The sequence below is a fragment of the Syngnathus acus genome, chromosome 5 (assembly GCF_901709675.1).
Source record: "Syngnathus acus chromosome 5, fSynAcu1.2, whole genome shotgun sequence".
Classification (NCBI taxonomy): Eukaryota; Metazoa; Chordata; class Actinopteri; order Syngnathiformes; family Syngnathidae; genus Syngnathus; species Syngnathus acus.
In genome coordinates, this window is record NC_051091.1 from 8,921,447 (window position 1) to 8,938,364 (window position 16,918).

Sequence of the window (16,918 nt, forward strand, 5' to 3'; positions counted from 1 at the left end):
TCCCTAATGAAGTGGCCTGTTATTAGGAACACCAAAAAATGGCGGTGTACCTAATAGTGTCCGAGTGACGTCACAGATCAAACAGCCAATCAGAAAGTGGGGGTGAGGGCGGGTGTGGCACTTTTCACTTTCAGTTAAGCTTTGACCATGATTTTTCCCTAATGAAGTGGCCTGTGGTTAGGTACACCTGAAAATGGCGGTGTACCTAAGAGTGTCCGAATGACGTCACAGATCAAACAGCCAATCAGAAAGTGGGGGTGAGGGCGGGTGTGGCACTTTTCACTTCACAAGTGTTTGTGCGCGCGTGTGTGTGTGTGTGTGGGGGGGGAGGGTTGATTTGTTGAACGATTCGTTCGAACGAATCTTTTGAGTGAACTGATTCTAAACATTCAGTTCACTTAAAAGAACTGGAATGCACATCACTATCATGCGATGTTTGGATGCGTAGAATTCAAATAACCTCTCGATTTTATTCCATCAGTATGGTGAAGAATTGAACTGCAAACGACTCCAAAATGAAAAACCATGTCACGAGTGTAGCAGAGTTAATGCTGATGATCTTGAGTTCGGGCTATTCGCTTGAGCTGCTCCATTAAACCATATAGTGTACGTACCTTCCATGCTTTTCCATGATAAAATATTTGCTTGGTTCCACCGGGATTTGAACTCAGGTCGCTGGGGCGAGGGTCCAGAGGACTAACCCCTACAGTATGGAAGGTTCATACAGTATATTGTTTAATGGAGCAGCTCAAGGGAATAGACCAGAGACTTGAGAAAGTCATCAGCATTAACTCTGCTACACTCGTGACATGGTTTTTCATTTTGGATGCGTTTGCAGTTCAATTCTTCACCAGACTGATGGAATAGAATCGAGAGGTTATTTGAATTCTACGCTCCTCACGTCTGCATGTGCGCTATAGTATGGTCGTCGTTATGTTTCATTATCATCTTTAATGTCTGCAGGCGCAAAGCATTAAATGTCAAGTTATTTTAATGGCGTTGCAATGAAAACACATTTAAAGTCCACAGTTGGTCAACATGGCAAATAGTAGATACAAAGAGAGACATTCCTACAATCATGTCAAGTTTACATATTTACTTTCATTTACACAATGTACAGTAAAACAGATTACACCGCCAGTTTTCATGGATTTCAATTATTTTACAAAAGACACATGCGTCACAGCTACTCTAGAAAAAAAAAAGCTGTTAATTCATGGATGGACATCATGTCTCCTCCCTTCGGCTTAAAAACAAATAGAGCTTCAAGTCCATATAAAAATGTCGATTTCCAAAATGACAAAAATAGTATCAAAAGTCTTTTTTTTTTAATAAGTGTACATACACATGCAAATGTGTGCCCTTGTTTGAACCATCGTGGAGTGAAATTCACTCACACAGGAATAATGACCTTCACTTGATTGTTAGTGCTGCTTGGACACACACACACACACACACGCACGCACACACACACACACACACACACACACACACACACACACACACACACACACACACACACACACACACACACAGACATCCACTGAGCGCAGTCCAATCTTATCATGTCGTTTTAACTAAGTGTTCCCTGAATGTTTGTAATCCTACGCACACAGAGGCAATACATCTTTATTGTTCCACAGATGTGCACTGAAAAAATAATAGAAAATGGGGAAAAAAGACAACCAGGGCAACAAATGAAACAAAAAGTGCATATTTAAAAATTCAAGTATGTAAACAAAATTATTTAAAGGGAGATACATACAGTATGTTCTGTCAGTGTGCTCAAGCCTGAGCTTTGGCATGCACACACACTCACACGTGAGCAATTAAGAATTAGAGTGGGCTAAATCCATTTTGAAAATAATTTGAAAGTTAAGTGCAGAAATTAACGGAGAAAATTCAGGTCTTTCAGACACCCACGAAAGCAGTCTTCACCTCACGCAATAACATTTTACAGAGTGAGGACAAGACAGTAGGTAGTGCTTTAGCTTGAGTGCCGGTGCATCTGTATGTCACCATAAGTGAACTATTGATTCAACAAATGTTTGGAATGACAAAGATCTTTCACAACTTCAGTAAAATTAAATACAGCGCCTTAAGACATGAATTGAATTTGTTCTTTCAACACGCTTGCAACTCAAAACACTTGTAAATCTCAAGTAATTCTTTCCCCATTGAAATGAATGAATTAGTCTGTTCCAGCCCCCCCAAAAAAATAGTCATTTGTTTTTTTAATGAGGCAAATGCACTCTATAACTTCATATTTTAATCTTAAAAAACATATAGTAATTACAAAATGAAATAATATTGAATTAAAAAGAAACTGTTTTTGTCACACTTTGCATCAATCGACTGGCCATTGTGCTATAGTGTATCGCTGTTTGAGCTGCTCAGCTCATCACAGGTCCCCACAGAGGATAAAGAATAAATGACAGTGAGTACCATTAATACTGAATGTCAAAATATGTCGGAAATATCAATTGCCTCAAAGCACCACTAAATCCCACAAATGTTATTGTAGGTATAAAACTTTAAATCCGGCACAATGACATAAATGGAGTTGGCCCACTTAAGTTCTCATTATGGTACATTGCTCACACACACATACAGACACATACAATCCATCCTTCAGAAATATTTTAAAGGGGAAGTCCCAGCGACGAGGAAGGAGGCTCTATGACCTGCAAAGACACACCCCTCGGACAATGCGCTCACATGGCGGTGTTGCAGTGGCTGCTGGGAGAAAAACAAAACGGTGGAGGGAGAGTCGTAACTCCAAAACAAAACAAGGAACAATGAAAGACACACATACACAAACGGAGGTGGTGGGTGTGGATGACGGATGTTAAATGAAGAAGCAATCAGAAAATCCTGATCGATCTGAATGAGGCTTCAGGGTATAAAATTAAAGAATAAAAATCTTGATGTAATAATTTGGAAAGGCAGGGGAGACAGAGAAAGTGAGATTATTATTATTTGTGTCTACTGGGATGCTGCTCATTATCATCCACCAAAGCAAAATTGATTTATAAATCTGCTTTGGTATATTGGTAAATACAAGATGAATAATTAACTTTCATTCAGAATTTTATTGACGGGCCCTCGTCAATATCGTGTGTCAAAAGGTGAAACATGAGGCAGAGGACAAACACTAAAGACGGTGACACGCGTCATAGTCAGACAGATATCAACACTAAGACAATCACGTAGGTGGATACTCACTCTGACCCTGACGAGTCACCGTCCACCGTTCCCGCTTTGATGCTCACGGCGATACCGTTCAACTGCTCAGGCATGCCGGCCTTAGCGCCACCGACCAGTCGCTCGCTGCAGGACGAGCCGAGAGGCGACGCGGAACCGTGAGGGGATGACGAGCCCGGAGCGCCGCCGCACAGTTCGTTGTGGATGCGGTTGAATCCGTTTCTCTCTATGATCGGGGAGAGTTGCTTTTTCTTTAAGATGCCTGTGGGCCACATATGAATCAGTGGATGTAATACTTTCAAAATCCTTTTTAGGAGAAGCAATTATTTGGCCATTTACCTTTGTGGGGGTGGGCGTGAAGGTTGGGCAAGGAGGGCAGCTGCACGGTCACCGCGTCGTGCATGCGCTCATCTGATGACTCGGGATTCATCTCAAGCCCGTCTGTTGGCTCGCCAGGCCAGTACAGTCTGCTACTGTCTGCAAACAAAAACTTTCTTAGCCCAGGACGATTGCTGTTGCAAATAAGAAAACAGTCATTGTACCGTGTGCTTGAGGCCGTTTGACTCCATTGGAAGCCAATTTTTCCCAGCATTCCTCAGGAGGCAGTGGACCTTCCTCATCTTCGCTGTCTGAGGAGTGCGTGGAGGCGTAGGAGCCGCTCTGGTCGTCCTCCAGGGACAGGTCGCTGTCTGAGTCGCTGTCACGGTCTGCACATATATGAGAGTTGGAGGATGATGATGATAGAGAACATGGTGGTGGTGGGTGGGATTCTGTTTACCGTCATCCACACGCTCGTTGGTTTCATGAAAGAGCGACGTTTGGTCATTGAGGGCGATGTGCGCCTGACTGGTGCTCAGACCGTCGTCCCTGAAAAGATACGAGAGCTGTAAAAGTGCCATCCAGCGCCACCTCTTTGTGCCCGCTCTTGGTTCCTTACCTGAGGACGAAAGGCACATAGCTGTGCTGACTCTTGACGCTGTGCATGGTGCCGTTCAGAGACACGCTGGACTCCCCGAAGGGAAGATGGTACAACTTGCCGTCCATGTAGGTGGTGTTGCATTTGTAGTCCTGGAAGAGCAGAGAAGATATTTAGGTTTAATTTAGGTCTTGGCTAATTCAAGTGTGTTTTTCATTCATTTTATCATTACGTCACATTTGGTGTGCCTCAAGGGTCCGTGCTTGACCTTCGGCTTTTCTTACATGGACAATGATTTTTACATTCAATTGTGTTTTAATTAGGAGCTGTATTCAAACATTTATCCTTGCTGTATTTGATTTCTGCTATCCATAACATCCATAAAGATCTGGAGCCTATACCGAGTTGTGTGACTGTCACTTAGTGGTGAGGGACTCACTGATGATTTGGATTTAATCATGTGATCGGGATGTTTGTGTCCGCAGCAGTACTTCATGGCGTTCCTCGCTTCTTTATTGAACACAATGCGGAAGATGAAGATGAAGGGACCCTGGATGACAACAAAGTCAATGTTGAAGGACAGAAAAACACTAGCCAATAATAATAACAAACAGTAACATTGATTTAAAGGGCACACCTGCAGACAGTTGAAGCCAGCAAACAAGTAATGGAAAATGATCATGTCACTGTTGACAGAGAGCAAAGCCAGGAAGCAAGTGACTGAGACCAGGAAGAGGACACCACCTGCTGTCTTCAGGCCCGACCTGCACGAGACAAAATATTTATAAATAAAAACAAACTGTTGTGTATAGTCAGTGAACTGGTGTGAAACTCACACACGAGGCTCCTTGTCCAAGCTTTGACGTCTCAGTGAGCAAGAAGCTCGGGACGACAGGATGGACAGGAAGACGTTCATCTGCACAGACAAACATCAAACTGCCTTGCTGCTTCTTGTTCCGGGCAGTAAATTTGAAGAATCGAACAGGACTCACCGACACCGCCACGGCAATGGGTCCAGCAAAGCTCCAGATGAGGGTGTCGTACATGGAGAGCCAGCAGAAGTCTGGGTTGCCGTAGCCTTCGGGGTCCAATCCCACTGCCAAACCTGCCATAACCCAAATTTTTAGTCAGGCAATGGCATATGGCAGAAAGGGACAGTAGATGCATTTTCCGACAATATAAGTTTTCGGACCTGTGATGAAGGCAGGTACTCCCCAGCCGATCAGATAGTAGAACCTCATGGGCCCATAGTTGATGTCTCGGACTTCACTGATCATTCGGTACATGTGCAGACCCTCCAGAAAAAGCCACGAGAATGTGCACAGGTAGAAGAAGTGCAGCAGGATGGCGATGACCGTGCACAAAAACTGGCAGGAGAAGAAGATTTTTAAATACCAGTTGAAGACTCTACTGAACAAAAGGGGGGGGGGAAGACTCACTGGATTGTCAGCCTGGTTGATCCCCAGGATGAAGACGAGCTCAGAGAGAAAGAGGGCAGTGGCGCCGTTGTTCATGATGCTGGTCTTGTTGCACTGCATGGCTCTCAGACTCAGGAGGAAGACCGCGGTGAGGAAGAGGAAGCCCAAGGTGACTCCAACGCTGCTCCACGATATGATTTTGATAGGCAGGATTTCACCGTTCTGATGAAAACAACATGGAGACAATTTTTCCCCATAGTTTCCTAAAAGGCTTGGTCGGTTTTTGGCATGTTGCAAGTAGTTTTCTGCCCAAATATAATTTGCATTCTTACTTCTCTCCTGGAGATGTCCATGAGCACAGCGAAGCTTGTCATGTGATAACACTGACAGCTAATGTGAGTGTTGTTTCGAAAGACCACCTCACAACCCTTTGATGACCAGCCGCCTGCTCCAGCTCTGATATAAAAGGCAACAATCAAGCAAGTCAACAACAACAACAGCATCCTCTCTTTCTGTATGTTTGTGCACTCAACAGTATGGTGTGATTCCAGAAGACGCAGATGGGTTTGGAGCGCTCCTCGGTGGTGACCAGGCGGAATTGCACGGTGATGGGTTTGTCCAGCGGGTGCTTCAGCAGCTCGTCGTTGTCAAGCACAGTGATGCTCACCACGGGGGTGTTGATTACGGGACGCTTTGGTACACTGGGGGAAACAAATTGTTTGGAATTGCATGTTTTTGTGATATGGGAGCACATGCACACGAGTCTCACCGGAGACTTCTCTTGTCAGAGTCGTATCGCTCAGGCAGCAGAGACGCCAGACTGTGGAAGATGATCACGCTGGCGACGGCGTCCGGCTGGTTGTCGTCAGGATGCCGTCGCTTCCTGTTGGCGGAGATGTTCCTCAGCGACGATTCCGGGAAAGCGTCCAGGTTCTTGTGGCCCTTGGTGTCCACGGGCAGCTGGAAAACCGAGTCGGGCAGGGTGACGGTGGTCTCCAGGTCGGCGGGGCGGGGGCCCCTGAGCGACTGGTATCGGGGGAGTTTGGCTCCGGCAAAATTCATCTTTTTCAGACGGTCCACCGAGATGACTGCACAGGACAAAATGAAATAGGTCCATTATTATTATTATTCAGAATTCAAATTATCTACATATATGAATGTATGCAATTAAAAAAAAAAACATTGACTTTGCAAAGAATGAGTGGTACTCATCAACTACTGATGAATGTCAGTAGTTGTAAAATCAGTGAGCTGACCAACAGAGGGCGCTATGGCACCATCTTACCACTCAAGGAGTAAAAAAGAATTCCATATTTAATTGTAATTGCACTCTTCAGGGTATAACTTGCAAATTAGAAAAATCATACAGCCCTAGTAAAGAGGCTCACCAATATGCGGTGTGACGATGGTAAAAGGGCTGAGGTAGGTCTTCCTCATATTCTGCGCCAGAGTGTTGGCGTATTCCTCGTAGCGGCGCAGCAGTGCCGCCGTGCCACCCTCCGTGTGCTGGATGAGCTCCCAGTGTGGACGAGTGTCTGGAGACAGAATGGCACTACCCACGCGGACCAGGTTCTGCGGGGTGAGAGCCAGAGGAGATCAGGGACTCTCATATTTGAAAAGGATGAAGAGGCATGGTGGCGTTTGTTTGTTACCTCGGTGAAGTGGACGTCCTGCGTGGCCGTGAGGTTGAATCCCTGCTGCTTGCTCTCATGCTGCAAAAGCTTCTGAGTCAGTCCGTAGGCCACTTTTACGTCGCTGCCGTAGTACTTCTCTGTGTGCAAAGTGGCATTGGCCAACATGGCCGCTGTTTGTTGGACGTGGCTTGAGTCCAACAGTGATGCATTATGGGAAAACCTTTCAGACTGGGAGAAGATGGAAGGAAATCTGTCAAACAAGAAATACTGAACCCAATTGTTTAATATCAGGGGTAGAATGGGTTAGTCGCTGATTTTAGCAGAATCCCCAAGAGATGTTTTTTGTCAAAATTTGACTTAGGCCATTATTTTAAGAAGACTATAAATCATATATGAAAAAATAAAAATTAAAAATGGCTATGTATGACAAATATTTGAATTATTAACAATTGCTTTAAGGAGCAACGATAGAGAGAAATCACACACCAGCGCTCTCAGCTGGCTGAAGGTGACCGACGTGCAGTTGAAGAGATTAGGAGGCAGCCAGCCCTTGTGCTCGTCGCAGTGGCGAATGGCCGTGCCTGGGAAGGAAAAAGAGGAGGTGTGACTTGTTATTACATGAGGTGGGGAAATAGACTGCAGCTTAAAAAAAGCCTCCAGGCGACCTCCGTGCATTGCCATTATTTTATGCTAATCGGAACGTAAGAAAGTGAAAATACGTCCTACCCAAAGTCCCCTTGGGGCAGGGGACCGCTGCAGGGAGCCCAAACTTGGTCCGGGGCCACCAGATTCCAGCCTGGATGGCCTGAGGGCAGCTGTCATAAATGACTGGCACAGATGGAGCAGAACGTGAGCAAAATGGAAAAATATTTAGGACGCAGAACATTGGAATTGGAGACGAGCCTGAGTGTAAATTTGATGGGCTGTTACCTTCGCAACCGTTAGAAGAAACCTCGGCAAAGGGGTTGTCGCAGCGGTCGCACTGCCGTCCGATCACGCCTGCTTTACACTGGCACTGACCGCTCTCGCGCTCACATGTTCTGGAAAAGGAGCCCACCGGGTAGCAGTCACACAGCAGGCAAGTATCGCTGCCTTCGGGACGGTAGTGATTGTCCTGCAAAGGGCATAAATACAAATTGTAACTATTGTCCACCAGAGGGCAATATAATACAGATATCCAGTCACAAACCAATGAAGTATTTTTTTTTTGCAGCCAATGAATATCTGCCTGTGAATATTGTTATATTGTCTGTCTACATGTTTTGATGCACCGATTGTGTTCAAATATCTGTTCGTCAAAGACTTATAACATTGCAACATTGATGCTAATCGTTAGCCCGTTTATGCTGTTTTCCATTATGTGTTAGCATTCAGCTAGCACACTTTTCTTCCTTTCTTTAAATTCACATGTAATTCTTTTTATTTTATGTTTAGTTTGACAGTAAAATTGACCTGGTAGAAGCATTTGAAAAAAAATACTTAATTTCACCTAACCTCAAACATGCATACACTAACCTTACAGCAACACTCTCCACTGGTCTTGTTACAGTCCGAATCAAACCCGCGCTCAGTTGGACAGTTACACGGCCCGCAGGTCTTGTGACCCCACCAACCTCGGGGACAGGGCAAGTCAGTCCTGCAGGGACACAAGCACATATTTAAAATATCCCAGCATACACACGGCGGGATTTTAATTTGGTGTCACCGTACTTTTTCTCGCAGTAATGGCCAAAGTAGTTGTGCGGACAGTCACATGTGTAACCGCGGGAGGAGCTGGTCTTCCTGGTGCACGTGGAATCGTGCTCGCACAGGTTGAGCGAGCACGCGTCCGTGCAGTTGGTACCGTAGTAACCTGCACACAAGAAAATGACACAATCCTGTAACGGGTCATGTGATAAATGGATCCGTCTGCGTGAAATGATGCTGACCAGCACGACACGTGCACGAGTAGCTGTCCCAGTCGTCGTTGCAGTAGCTGTTGGCGGGACACGGGCTGGAGCTGCAAGGGTCGGGCACGTTGCAGCCCACCTCCACGTTCACTTTCCTGGCTTGACTCAGACTCAGAGCGCCACCAACCCGCAGACCCTGGACAGAGACCAACACAGGCTGGAAATGAACTTATGCAGGAGTGTGAGCCAATATATTCTCTTTGGAGAAGGATCTCACTTGTATGCATCCTCGGAAGCCATGCTGAATTTTCCCATCAGGCATCTCTAAGCCTCCAACACTCACAGCCTTCAGCTTGGACTCCTGCAACTGCCCATCCACCAGCATACTGGCCTGAAACACACAGACGACATTCATTGCAGGTCTGCCCGGCAACAAGATTGTCATGAATAAATATCGCCATGTTTTCTCACCAGGTAGAGTCCTTGGTCTACTGATAGAACCGCTTTATGGTGGCCCGCCGGCCCGCCCAAACTGCTGATATCCAATTGCAAATGATGCCAATCGCCGTCGTTCACCAGTACCTCTTCCACGCGGGACAGCGTGGAGTCTTCCCCCCTGTGCAGGCCCATCAGCACGCTCCCACCACGCAGCTGCAAAGGTGAAGAAAAGGACACAGGCAGCAGGGAGGGGAGTGAATAAATAACAGAAAAGCACAGAGCAGGAGACTATTAAAAGCATAAAAACATTTACATTTGGAGTAGGAAAAAGACATGCTCAAAAGGTAGCAGTCAACTTTGTCACCATAAACTGAAATTTCTGTGTATTGCAACATACGATCAGTAAAATAGGATCTGATGCAACGAGCAGCAAACATGAGCGTTTAGGTTTGTGTTTCAAGTCTCCGTGTTTAAATCCAAGCACGATCTCACCTGCAGAGTGAGGTTGTGTCGCAGGCCGGCGGAGATGTGCAGCACCATGGCGCTGGCCTGACGGGTGCGCAGCATCAGCTCTACGTGCCAGGGGACGGAGGTGGTCGTCGCCAGGTTGTTCCACTGCAGCAGGCTGTTGCCCAGGAAACGCTGCGGGTTGGCCATCGCTGTGGAGAACAAATCATATTCATATTTGGTGGAATCTCGAAAGGCACTCAAATTGAAAGGATGAGTGGAGGCGCTTTTATTGAGCAGGAAGTCAGTCGGCTGTGTTCACTCCCACAACACTGCAAACGCCCCTTTGCTGCTTTTCTCTATCCATCCGTCTGTCCATCCAATGGTTTAATGACCTGACGGATTCTTAGCGCAGACCCAAAAACCCTTGCACTTTGCGCCTCACCTCTTTCACAGTTCCTCCCCCCGAATCCGAGCGGGCAGTTGCAGCTAAAAGAGCCCCACAGATTGACGCAGGTCCCTCCATTCAGACAAGGGTTAATGTTGCAGAAGTGTCTTTTGGCAGAACATCCTGGGAAGGTGAGAAAAAAAACAAAAGAAAAAGATTCATCTTCATGCTTGATGTGTTCCTACCTCATTATTTCATCAGAGCAGCAAAGAAGGGAAGGTAGCAGACTATTGCAGTCATTTCCTCCTGATTCGTCTTCCCTGCTGTGCTCATTCTAATCAGTGTTTACTCTCTCTCACTTGGCAGCACACACTGACTACAAAACTCAACTAAAGCAAAGCCGCCTGAGCTATTGATTCTCGGACAGCGTCGCCACATACCTGGCAGCGTGCCGTTGTTAGCGATGAAGCCGGCCATGTCGACGCGCTGGTTGTCCACACGCAGGTTCTTCATGCAGCCCACAAATTGGTGGTTGCGCACCGGAAAGTCCTCTGGAAGTTTAGGGATCCCGCCGAGGAGCAGCGGACCGGTCAGGTCCAGTGATCTGATGGCACACAACGCATAAACATTTAATACGTTGCGCAGTTTTGCATCGCCTGTTGCCTCTTAAAAAACATCAGCAGCTCTCATAAAAGGAGAAATGGCTAAAAAATTCATAACAGAAATAGAGCGCAGTCCTACAATTAGTGCCTGCAGATAAAATCGGAAAAGTAGTAAACATCCTGGAAAAAGTAACACCCTGGAGATGTGGAACTTCATTTCACGAGTTTACTCTTAATGAGCCCACTGCAAAGGAAGCAATGTGCTAAATTATGGACGTCAATAACAAAATCATGAGATGATGCCTCGGCAAGAACTTTTATTTATAACACCACTGCGGGAGAATTTCCTCAAACGTTCGTACTTTTTGCTCCCCGATTGGCTTCCCTGAGCGGAGCAGGTGTAGTGTCCAATCACATGGCCGTAGCGCAGAGCCACAGGGTTGTCGCAGTTGTCCACGGTAACCACCACCACTTTCTGGTCGGAGGGACCTTGCGGCAGGCCGGCCTGGTTTACGATGGGCTGTGGGAGAAAAAAAAAAAATTTGATGTGAAAATTTGAAGTGATCGACAAGCCTCAACGCCTGGAACTTCGATGTTATGATATTAAGTTTGATGATATTCGATAATATATCCATAAATATAAGAATATAGGGGTGCCTTGAGACATGAGTGTTCTCAAGAAGTTTGGAACTGTCAAACTAAATCTCAAACAAAGAGAATTACGCATTTAAAACCACAGAACTTTACCACAAATTCCTAGCGTAATGCTATAACATAATGGAAAATGCCATAGACAGACTAATGAATAGCATTAATGTGGCAGTGTTGTAAACGTTTATGCAATGGATAATTGAACACAAGCGGTGCTGCAACACATGTTGACAGACATAGCAACAATATTCACAGGCATATATTCTTTATCCTCTGTGAAAAATGACTATCATTAATGATGTTACTGACTGGGTCACATATTTAATTCAGGCAGAATTTACCCAATTACATTTTTTTACCACAGAGTGCTTTACTGCAAGTACTTCCTAATGTCCGTGGCTCCTTTCTGTGGCTTGTTTTATGTTCATGCAAAATTTTGTGTCCGTTCAACTGCAAAAATAGCTTCTTCAGATTGACAGATTAAAGTATGAAAGGAAGCACAAGTAGAATCACACGGCTATTTTAAGACAATGCAGTATTTTGGAGTTAACAAGCAATCATAAATAGCAGTGTTAAGAAAATATTGTATTGTTCTGCCACAATGAGGAAAGGATTATTCGATTATTAAATCAGCAGAAATTCCAGCCAGTGCAAAGCTGCACGCAGCTTTTTGCAGATTAGGCGGCGTAGCTTTGAAACTGGGAGAGATCAGCCGAATGATCTTTTGCCTTGAGCCTGTTTCAGCCTCCCGTTCAGTTCTCAAAATCTGCTTATTACAGCTGCTGTTGTGCATTTGGATAATTCGCACAACAATACAACAGCTAACGGCAGCGTATGGCCAGATAACGCACACACGCGCTAAAATGGCCGGCTCTCGGCAGGACATCATCCCTGTCAACAAAGGGTCGTCTTCATTGTCTGAGGAGCCAATTGTGAGGAGGCGGGCTTTGAGGGGCAACAAAACTAGGAGGGGGTGGAGGGGGTGTGGTCAGCCCAGGCCAAGAATGATGATCTATGAATAAAGGTCACAACCTCTTCTCAAACTGGGCAGTTTCTCTGAGGTCACGTCAAGCTCATATTAACCCTGAGCACGGGTTCAAGCTGCTGCAGTAAACGTAAAGCGAGGAAATGGCCAACAACACAGACCCGCCCTCTCCCCCCGCTGCGCAGCTGACCGACCGCAGGAGCGGGCACGGCGCTGCGTCGTCAGCTGGTCAGACAGGGTTTAGCAGGATTTAGCCCATCACATACGAAGAGATGAGACAATGCGCCAGATGCACGCCAACCAGAAAAATGTTCAACGGAGCCAAGATTCAAACTCTGAACCCTATGTTTGAGGTCGACTCGCTAACCGCCACCACCACGTTACCACATGAATTGGTTACTTTCTTTAAATGTACGATCGTTAGATCGTGGTGGAGGTCCGCTGTTTAGCGTGTGATGCTAACAGTTGTGAAAATGTCTCACGCTTCATCATACTTGGCTGTTTCTCATTCTTTTGATGTCGCTAAATGAAGCAAGAAAAATATGGAACTGTCATACAGCACATTCCAAGTGAAATGGATCCGTTCGTGTCCCATCTCTATTTTCTTTATTGCATCAAAACATTAAGCACTTGTTTGCATATGTGTTATATTAGTGTAAATTGTACACGTGGGGACAGAAAATGACTTGTGGTCTACTCTTATTTGTGACAATGAAGAGGACACAGTTCATTTGTAGACCACATCACAACACATGGTGGTTTCCAAAAAATAAAAAGCTTGGCAATCTGAAGCCTACAAATTTGTACAAATGTTAAAGACTGTAAAGTGCTTACAGAGAATGGTTTTTAAAAATATGTTTGAAGATAATAACAGTGGTCAACAGAACATTTTATTTGCAATTGACTTCATGTGTCCCTATAAGATTTTTTGAGGTTTATTAAAAAAATGTGTTTGCTAGCATGTCAGATTTTAAAAATATTTACATTCTTTTGTTTTTCAATTTGGTTCATTATAGTTTGTGCAATACAGATTTTACCATGCGTTGTAATTTGAGGTTATGAAATTTACCCCAAAAATTTCACCTGTTGTTGAAACTAAACCTTCGTTTATATATTATATAATTAATTGATAATATATATCATTTTGTCCCGCCATTTTTTTTAATCGTTCTAATTTTGTAGTGTTGCTAACAACACCCTTCTCTGATTTTTTTTCCCTGTTTTTTTTTGGATAGAGTATCTTTTGTATTGGATGTACTGGACTGTGCTAGTGTCTCCCGAGTGTGTTTCACTTCCAAAATGTCTTCATACATTTAGTCCATTCAAGTCCCAGCCATTCATCTCCAGCTTGTTAAGTCAACTGGTTCTTTATTTTGTTTTTCAGCCGGCCAGTGTGTTACAAATTCGTCGATGATGAAAAAGGCAAACACGGCGTTTGAATCGGCCAACGGTGAAATCATCCGACATGCTCTTTTTTTTCCTTCACGGTGTTGTCCCCACTCCCTTCCCACCTCCCCTCGCTTGTGAAAGGTCCGGAACAGGCAGCGCTCCAGATTGGACGCTCCTTCGCTGACCTCTCCTGTCATCAGTCACGGATGTTGACTCGCCAATAATGACTGACTGTCAGGATGACATTTGGTCACACAAAGGCCCGTCCTGTCAACCCTGATTGGAATGTACATATTTGCTCAAGTCCGACTTTGGATGTCCATGACGGGAGGATTATGGCAATATGAGTTTCTTGATACAAAAGGGGGACAGAAGGTGGGCAAAAGGAGCATGAGAGAAGTCACACGCGCATATGTGATCAAAGATTGACTGGAAAAACCATAGCAACAAGAGAACTGGGCCCTGAAGCGCAGCGTTCAAAACCCGAGTCAATACTTCTCGCCGCTTTTCTTCCGCTGCTCTCCTGCTCGCCCGAGAACACAGAGTGAGGAACCTTCCCCGGGGGCGCATCATTCACTGCCCGCGGTCCCAAAGGGAGCAGAGCCACGCACAAAGGCTGCGGTCATTGCCATTCTCCACAGCCCCGGCTTCCATGAAAGCCACATTTCAATCTCAAACGCACCCCTCCCAAGCATTAGGCCCCACCCCCTGCTGATAGGGGCACGTCATCGTGGGATATCTCCAGGAGGAGGAGCCACGTTGATACCTCGAGCCATGTGAGGAGGGATGGATCAGTCCAAAAGTCAAGGAATCAGTCTTCATTTTTTGTTTGTCAGGAAGACTTAAGAGATGTTTCTTTTTCCACTCCTGGGGCACAAAACAACAATAATTCAGCAAGAACTGTGCTTCGGTGCTTGAGTTGCTGTGAAAGCGTTTTAGAGCCATGGTAAATGATGAAATTACCAAAAGATGATATTCACTTCATCAAATCTTTGTTTATCTATCTATGCTAGAGATCGAGTTAGCCTAATTGTCTCAGTCATTTCTAGTTTACTGTAACCAAATCTATAACAAAATTTTTTTTTCTTGTTATTCCAAAAACATACAAATATGACTTAGGCAACTAATATTAGGCTAAAAATTGTTTTTCCTCCTTCACTTCATGTATTTTTAAATACAAGGTGTCCAAAAACCTTTGACCATATAGACCGCAGACGCTTACCACAGAGCGTTTACTGTACAAAGACATGGGAATGTTACTGCAGCATAAAAAAAAGTCATCTTTTTGTAGCAAGTTGACTAAAGAGTCCATAATAGGTCATTGGCAAGGGGACAAGTTTTCCCAGCCCCTTTCATCGCTTTTGTGGGCAGAGACATGCTATCACAGACATTGAATAGAAAATGTGAACTGCAGGGGTGAGTGGGGTCGGCGGGTGGTGGGCATCTTTATAATGCAAAGTGGCTTCCTCAATGCTTTAAAATGTGACATTCCGTCTGGGAAAGCACAGACAGACAACAGAACAGATTCGCACATTCCTCACTGATTGAGATGTTGACTTGTTGGTATGGAGAAATTCGTTAGTCGCAACATCTGCAAAGAAAATGTCCACCACCCACATAAATAAAAACCTGTGGCAGCTTTCTGAATGATCATTTTGTCAGCAGCTATTATTTAGCGACATGGATGTGACGGACCAACAAAGTGGCTTCACTCCCGCTTTGTCACTCATTCATGCAGCCTTCAATGGAATCAGACCTCTGATTGACATTTTGTTGCAGATAAAGCAGGATTCCACTCATTAACTTTTGTCTGGATTGTTTGTGTTCTTGTGTCTTAGGTTCTGTCAGCTGAATGTGCTGCCATAATTCAAAGGTGGGAAGTGCACGTGAGCTGAGAACATACCTTGTTGTAGTAGTGGATCTCCACCACGTGCCACTGGCCGTCGCTCACGCCGCCCACAATAAAAGGTGTAACGGTGGTCTTGGTTTCACCTGGAAACAATCAGCAAGAATGATAACATTTTGACCCTCAGTCAGGGACAGCTGACATGATGCTCTATGTGGGGGTATAGCTCAGTGGTAGAGCATTTGACTGCAGATCAAGAGGTCTCTGGTTCAATTCCAGATGCCCCCTTTTCAATATTACAGACTTCACAAATCTTGACACTTGTCAAAATGAGATTGCTTATGGAGGATTTTTGTAGTCCAAAATGTAACCTCAAATTTTAATATCGTCAATATTTGGTGAGATGTTCTGCAAATCTAAAGGAGTCTTAAACTAATACGAACATTTATTACCTGCAGAGAAGGTGACTTGAATCTGTTCATTGATGATTTCCATGGCAATGAAGTCATGTTTCTCATTGAAGCGGCCGTTGTACAGCAATAAACCGTTGGGCTCTTTCGTGGCAAATCTAGCACACACACAAAAAAAAAGGTCAACTCTGTTGTCTATTACATAAAAATAAATCAATCATGTCAAGTATTTACAAATGTGATCAAAACAAAATTATATAAAAAAATTGTTAATTTAAAGAAATAATGCAGAGAATCACTTCAGTCTTACCGATAACAAACGATAATAAGCATGACTGCGAGCAAGAGAACTTTACAGCAGAGAGATGGCCGAAGACACACAAAGGAAGTGTGCGATGAATAACGATGGGCACATTAAACAACACAGACATGAGAAAATCTAGGCCGACGTCAAAGTGGGGAGTGGGTCGGACGTGGCGGTGAGTGAGTGAGTAGGAGGATGGGGGGGGGATGCATTATTAGTGCACGGAGGCAGAAGCGAGAAGGAAGAAGTCGGCTTTGGCAGATTACTGAGTCGATGTTTGCATCTGGATCACAATGGGTAACCAAGGGGTGACGGGCAAACAAGCTTAACAATATCAAATTCAATAATTCAAAGCATTTTTTTTCTTTTTCTCCACATTAACACATTGTATAGGACA

The 16,918-nt window shown here is 44.8% G+C and overlaps 1 protein-coding gene and 1 non-coding gene across 3 annotated transcripts in view; one reads left to right on the forward strand and one right to left on the reverse strand.

Moving 5' to 3' along the window:
• Positions 1–973: 973 nt before the first annotated feature.
• Positions 974–16,918, reverse strand: part of celsr2 (cadherin, EGF LAG seven-pass G-type receptor 2) — a 37,022-nt gene continuing 21,077 nt past the window's right edge. The window contains exons 4-34 of one of the 2 annotated variants that reach the window (XM_037252918.1): positions 16,260–16,375; positions 15,865–15,953; positions 11,299–11,456; positions 10,775–10,938; positions 10,392–10,517; positions 9,992–10,158; positions 9,533–9,712; positions 9,339–9,452; positions 9,101–9,257; positions 8,883–9,024; positions 8,688–8,808; positions 8,103–8,286; positions 7,899–8,000; positions 7,659–7,753; positions 7,191–7,400; positions 6,927–7,110; positions 6,308–6,626; positions 6,072–6,239; positions 5,871–5,994; positions 5,560–5,760; positions 5,313–5,487; positions 5,113–5,225; positions 4,957–5,036; positions 4,758–4,884; positions 4,560–4,670; positions 4,142–4,272; positions 3,983–4,071; positions 3,747–3,911; positions 3,544–3,681; positions 3,226–3,466; positions 974–2,736 (exon numbers count right to left, since the gene is read on the reverse strand). In XM_037252918.1, the coding sequence (XP_037108813.1) occupies positions 2,715–2,736; positions 3,226–3,466; positions 3,544–3,681; positions 3,747–3,911; positions 3,983–4,071; positions 4,142–4,272; positions 4,560–4,670; positions 4,758–4,884; positions 4,957–5,036; positions 5,113–5,225; positions 5,313–5,487; positions 5,560–5,760; positions 5,871–5,994; positions 6,072–6,239; positions 6,308–6,626; positions 6,927–7,110; positions 7,191–7,400; positions 7,659–7,753; positions 7,899–8,000; positions 8,103–8,286; positions 8,688–8,808; positions 8,883–9,024; positions 9,101–9,257; positions 9,339–9,452; positions 9,533–9,712; positions 9,992–10,158; positions 10,392–10,517; positions 10,775–10,938; positions 11,299–11,456; positions 15,865–15,953; positions 16,260–16,375 (4,513 nt within the window). In that variant the 3' untranslated portion in view covers positions 974–2,714. Of the gene's footprint in view, positions 2,740–3,225; positions 3,467–3,543; positions 3,682–3,746; positions 3,912–3,982; positions 4,072–4,141; positions 4,273–4,559; positions 4,671–4,757; positions 4,885–4,956; positions 5,037–5,112; positions 5,226–5,312; positions 5,488–5,559; positions 5,761–5,870; positions 5,995–6,071; positions 6,240–6,307; positions 6,627–6,926; positions 7,111–7,190; positions 7,401–7,658; positions 7,754–7,898; positions 8,001–8,102; positions 8,287–8,687; positions 8,809–8,882; positions 9,025–9,100; positions 9,258–9,338; positions 9,453–9,532; positions 9,713–9,991; positions 10,159–10,391; positions 10,518–10,774; positions 10,939–11,298; positions 11,457–15,864; positions 15,954–16,259; positions 16,376–16,918 lie in introns of both variants that reach the window. The other variant, XM_037252917.1, reaches the window with a different exon arrangement.
• On the forward strand, positions 16,024–16,095 carry trnac-gca. The gene has a single exon. It is a non-coding gene; the product is annotated as a tRNA-Cys (tRNA).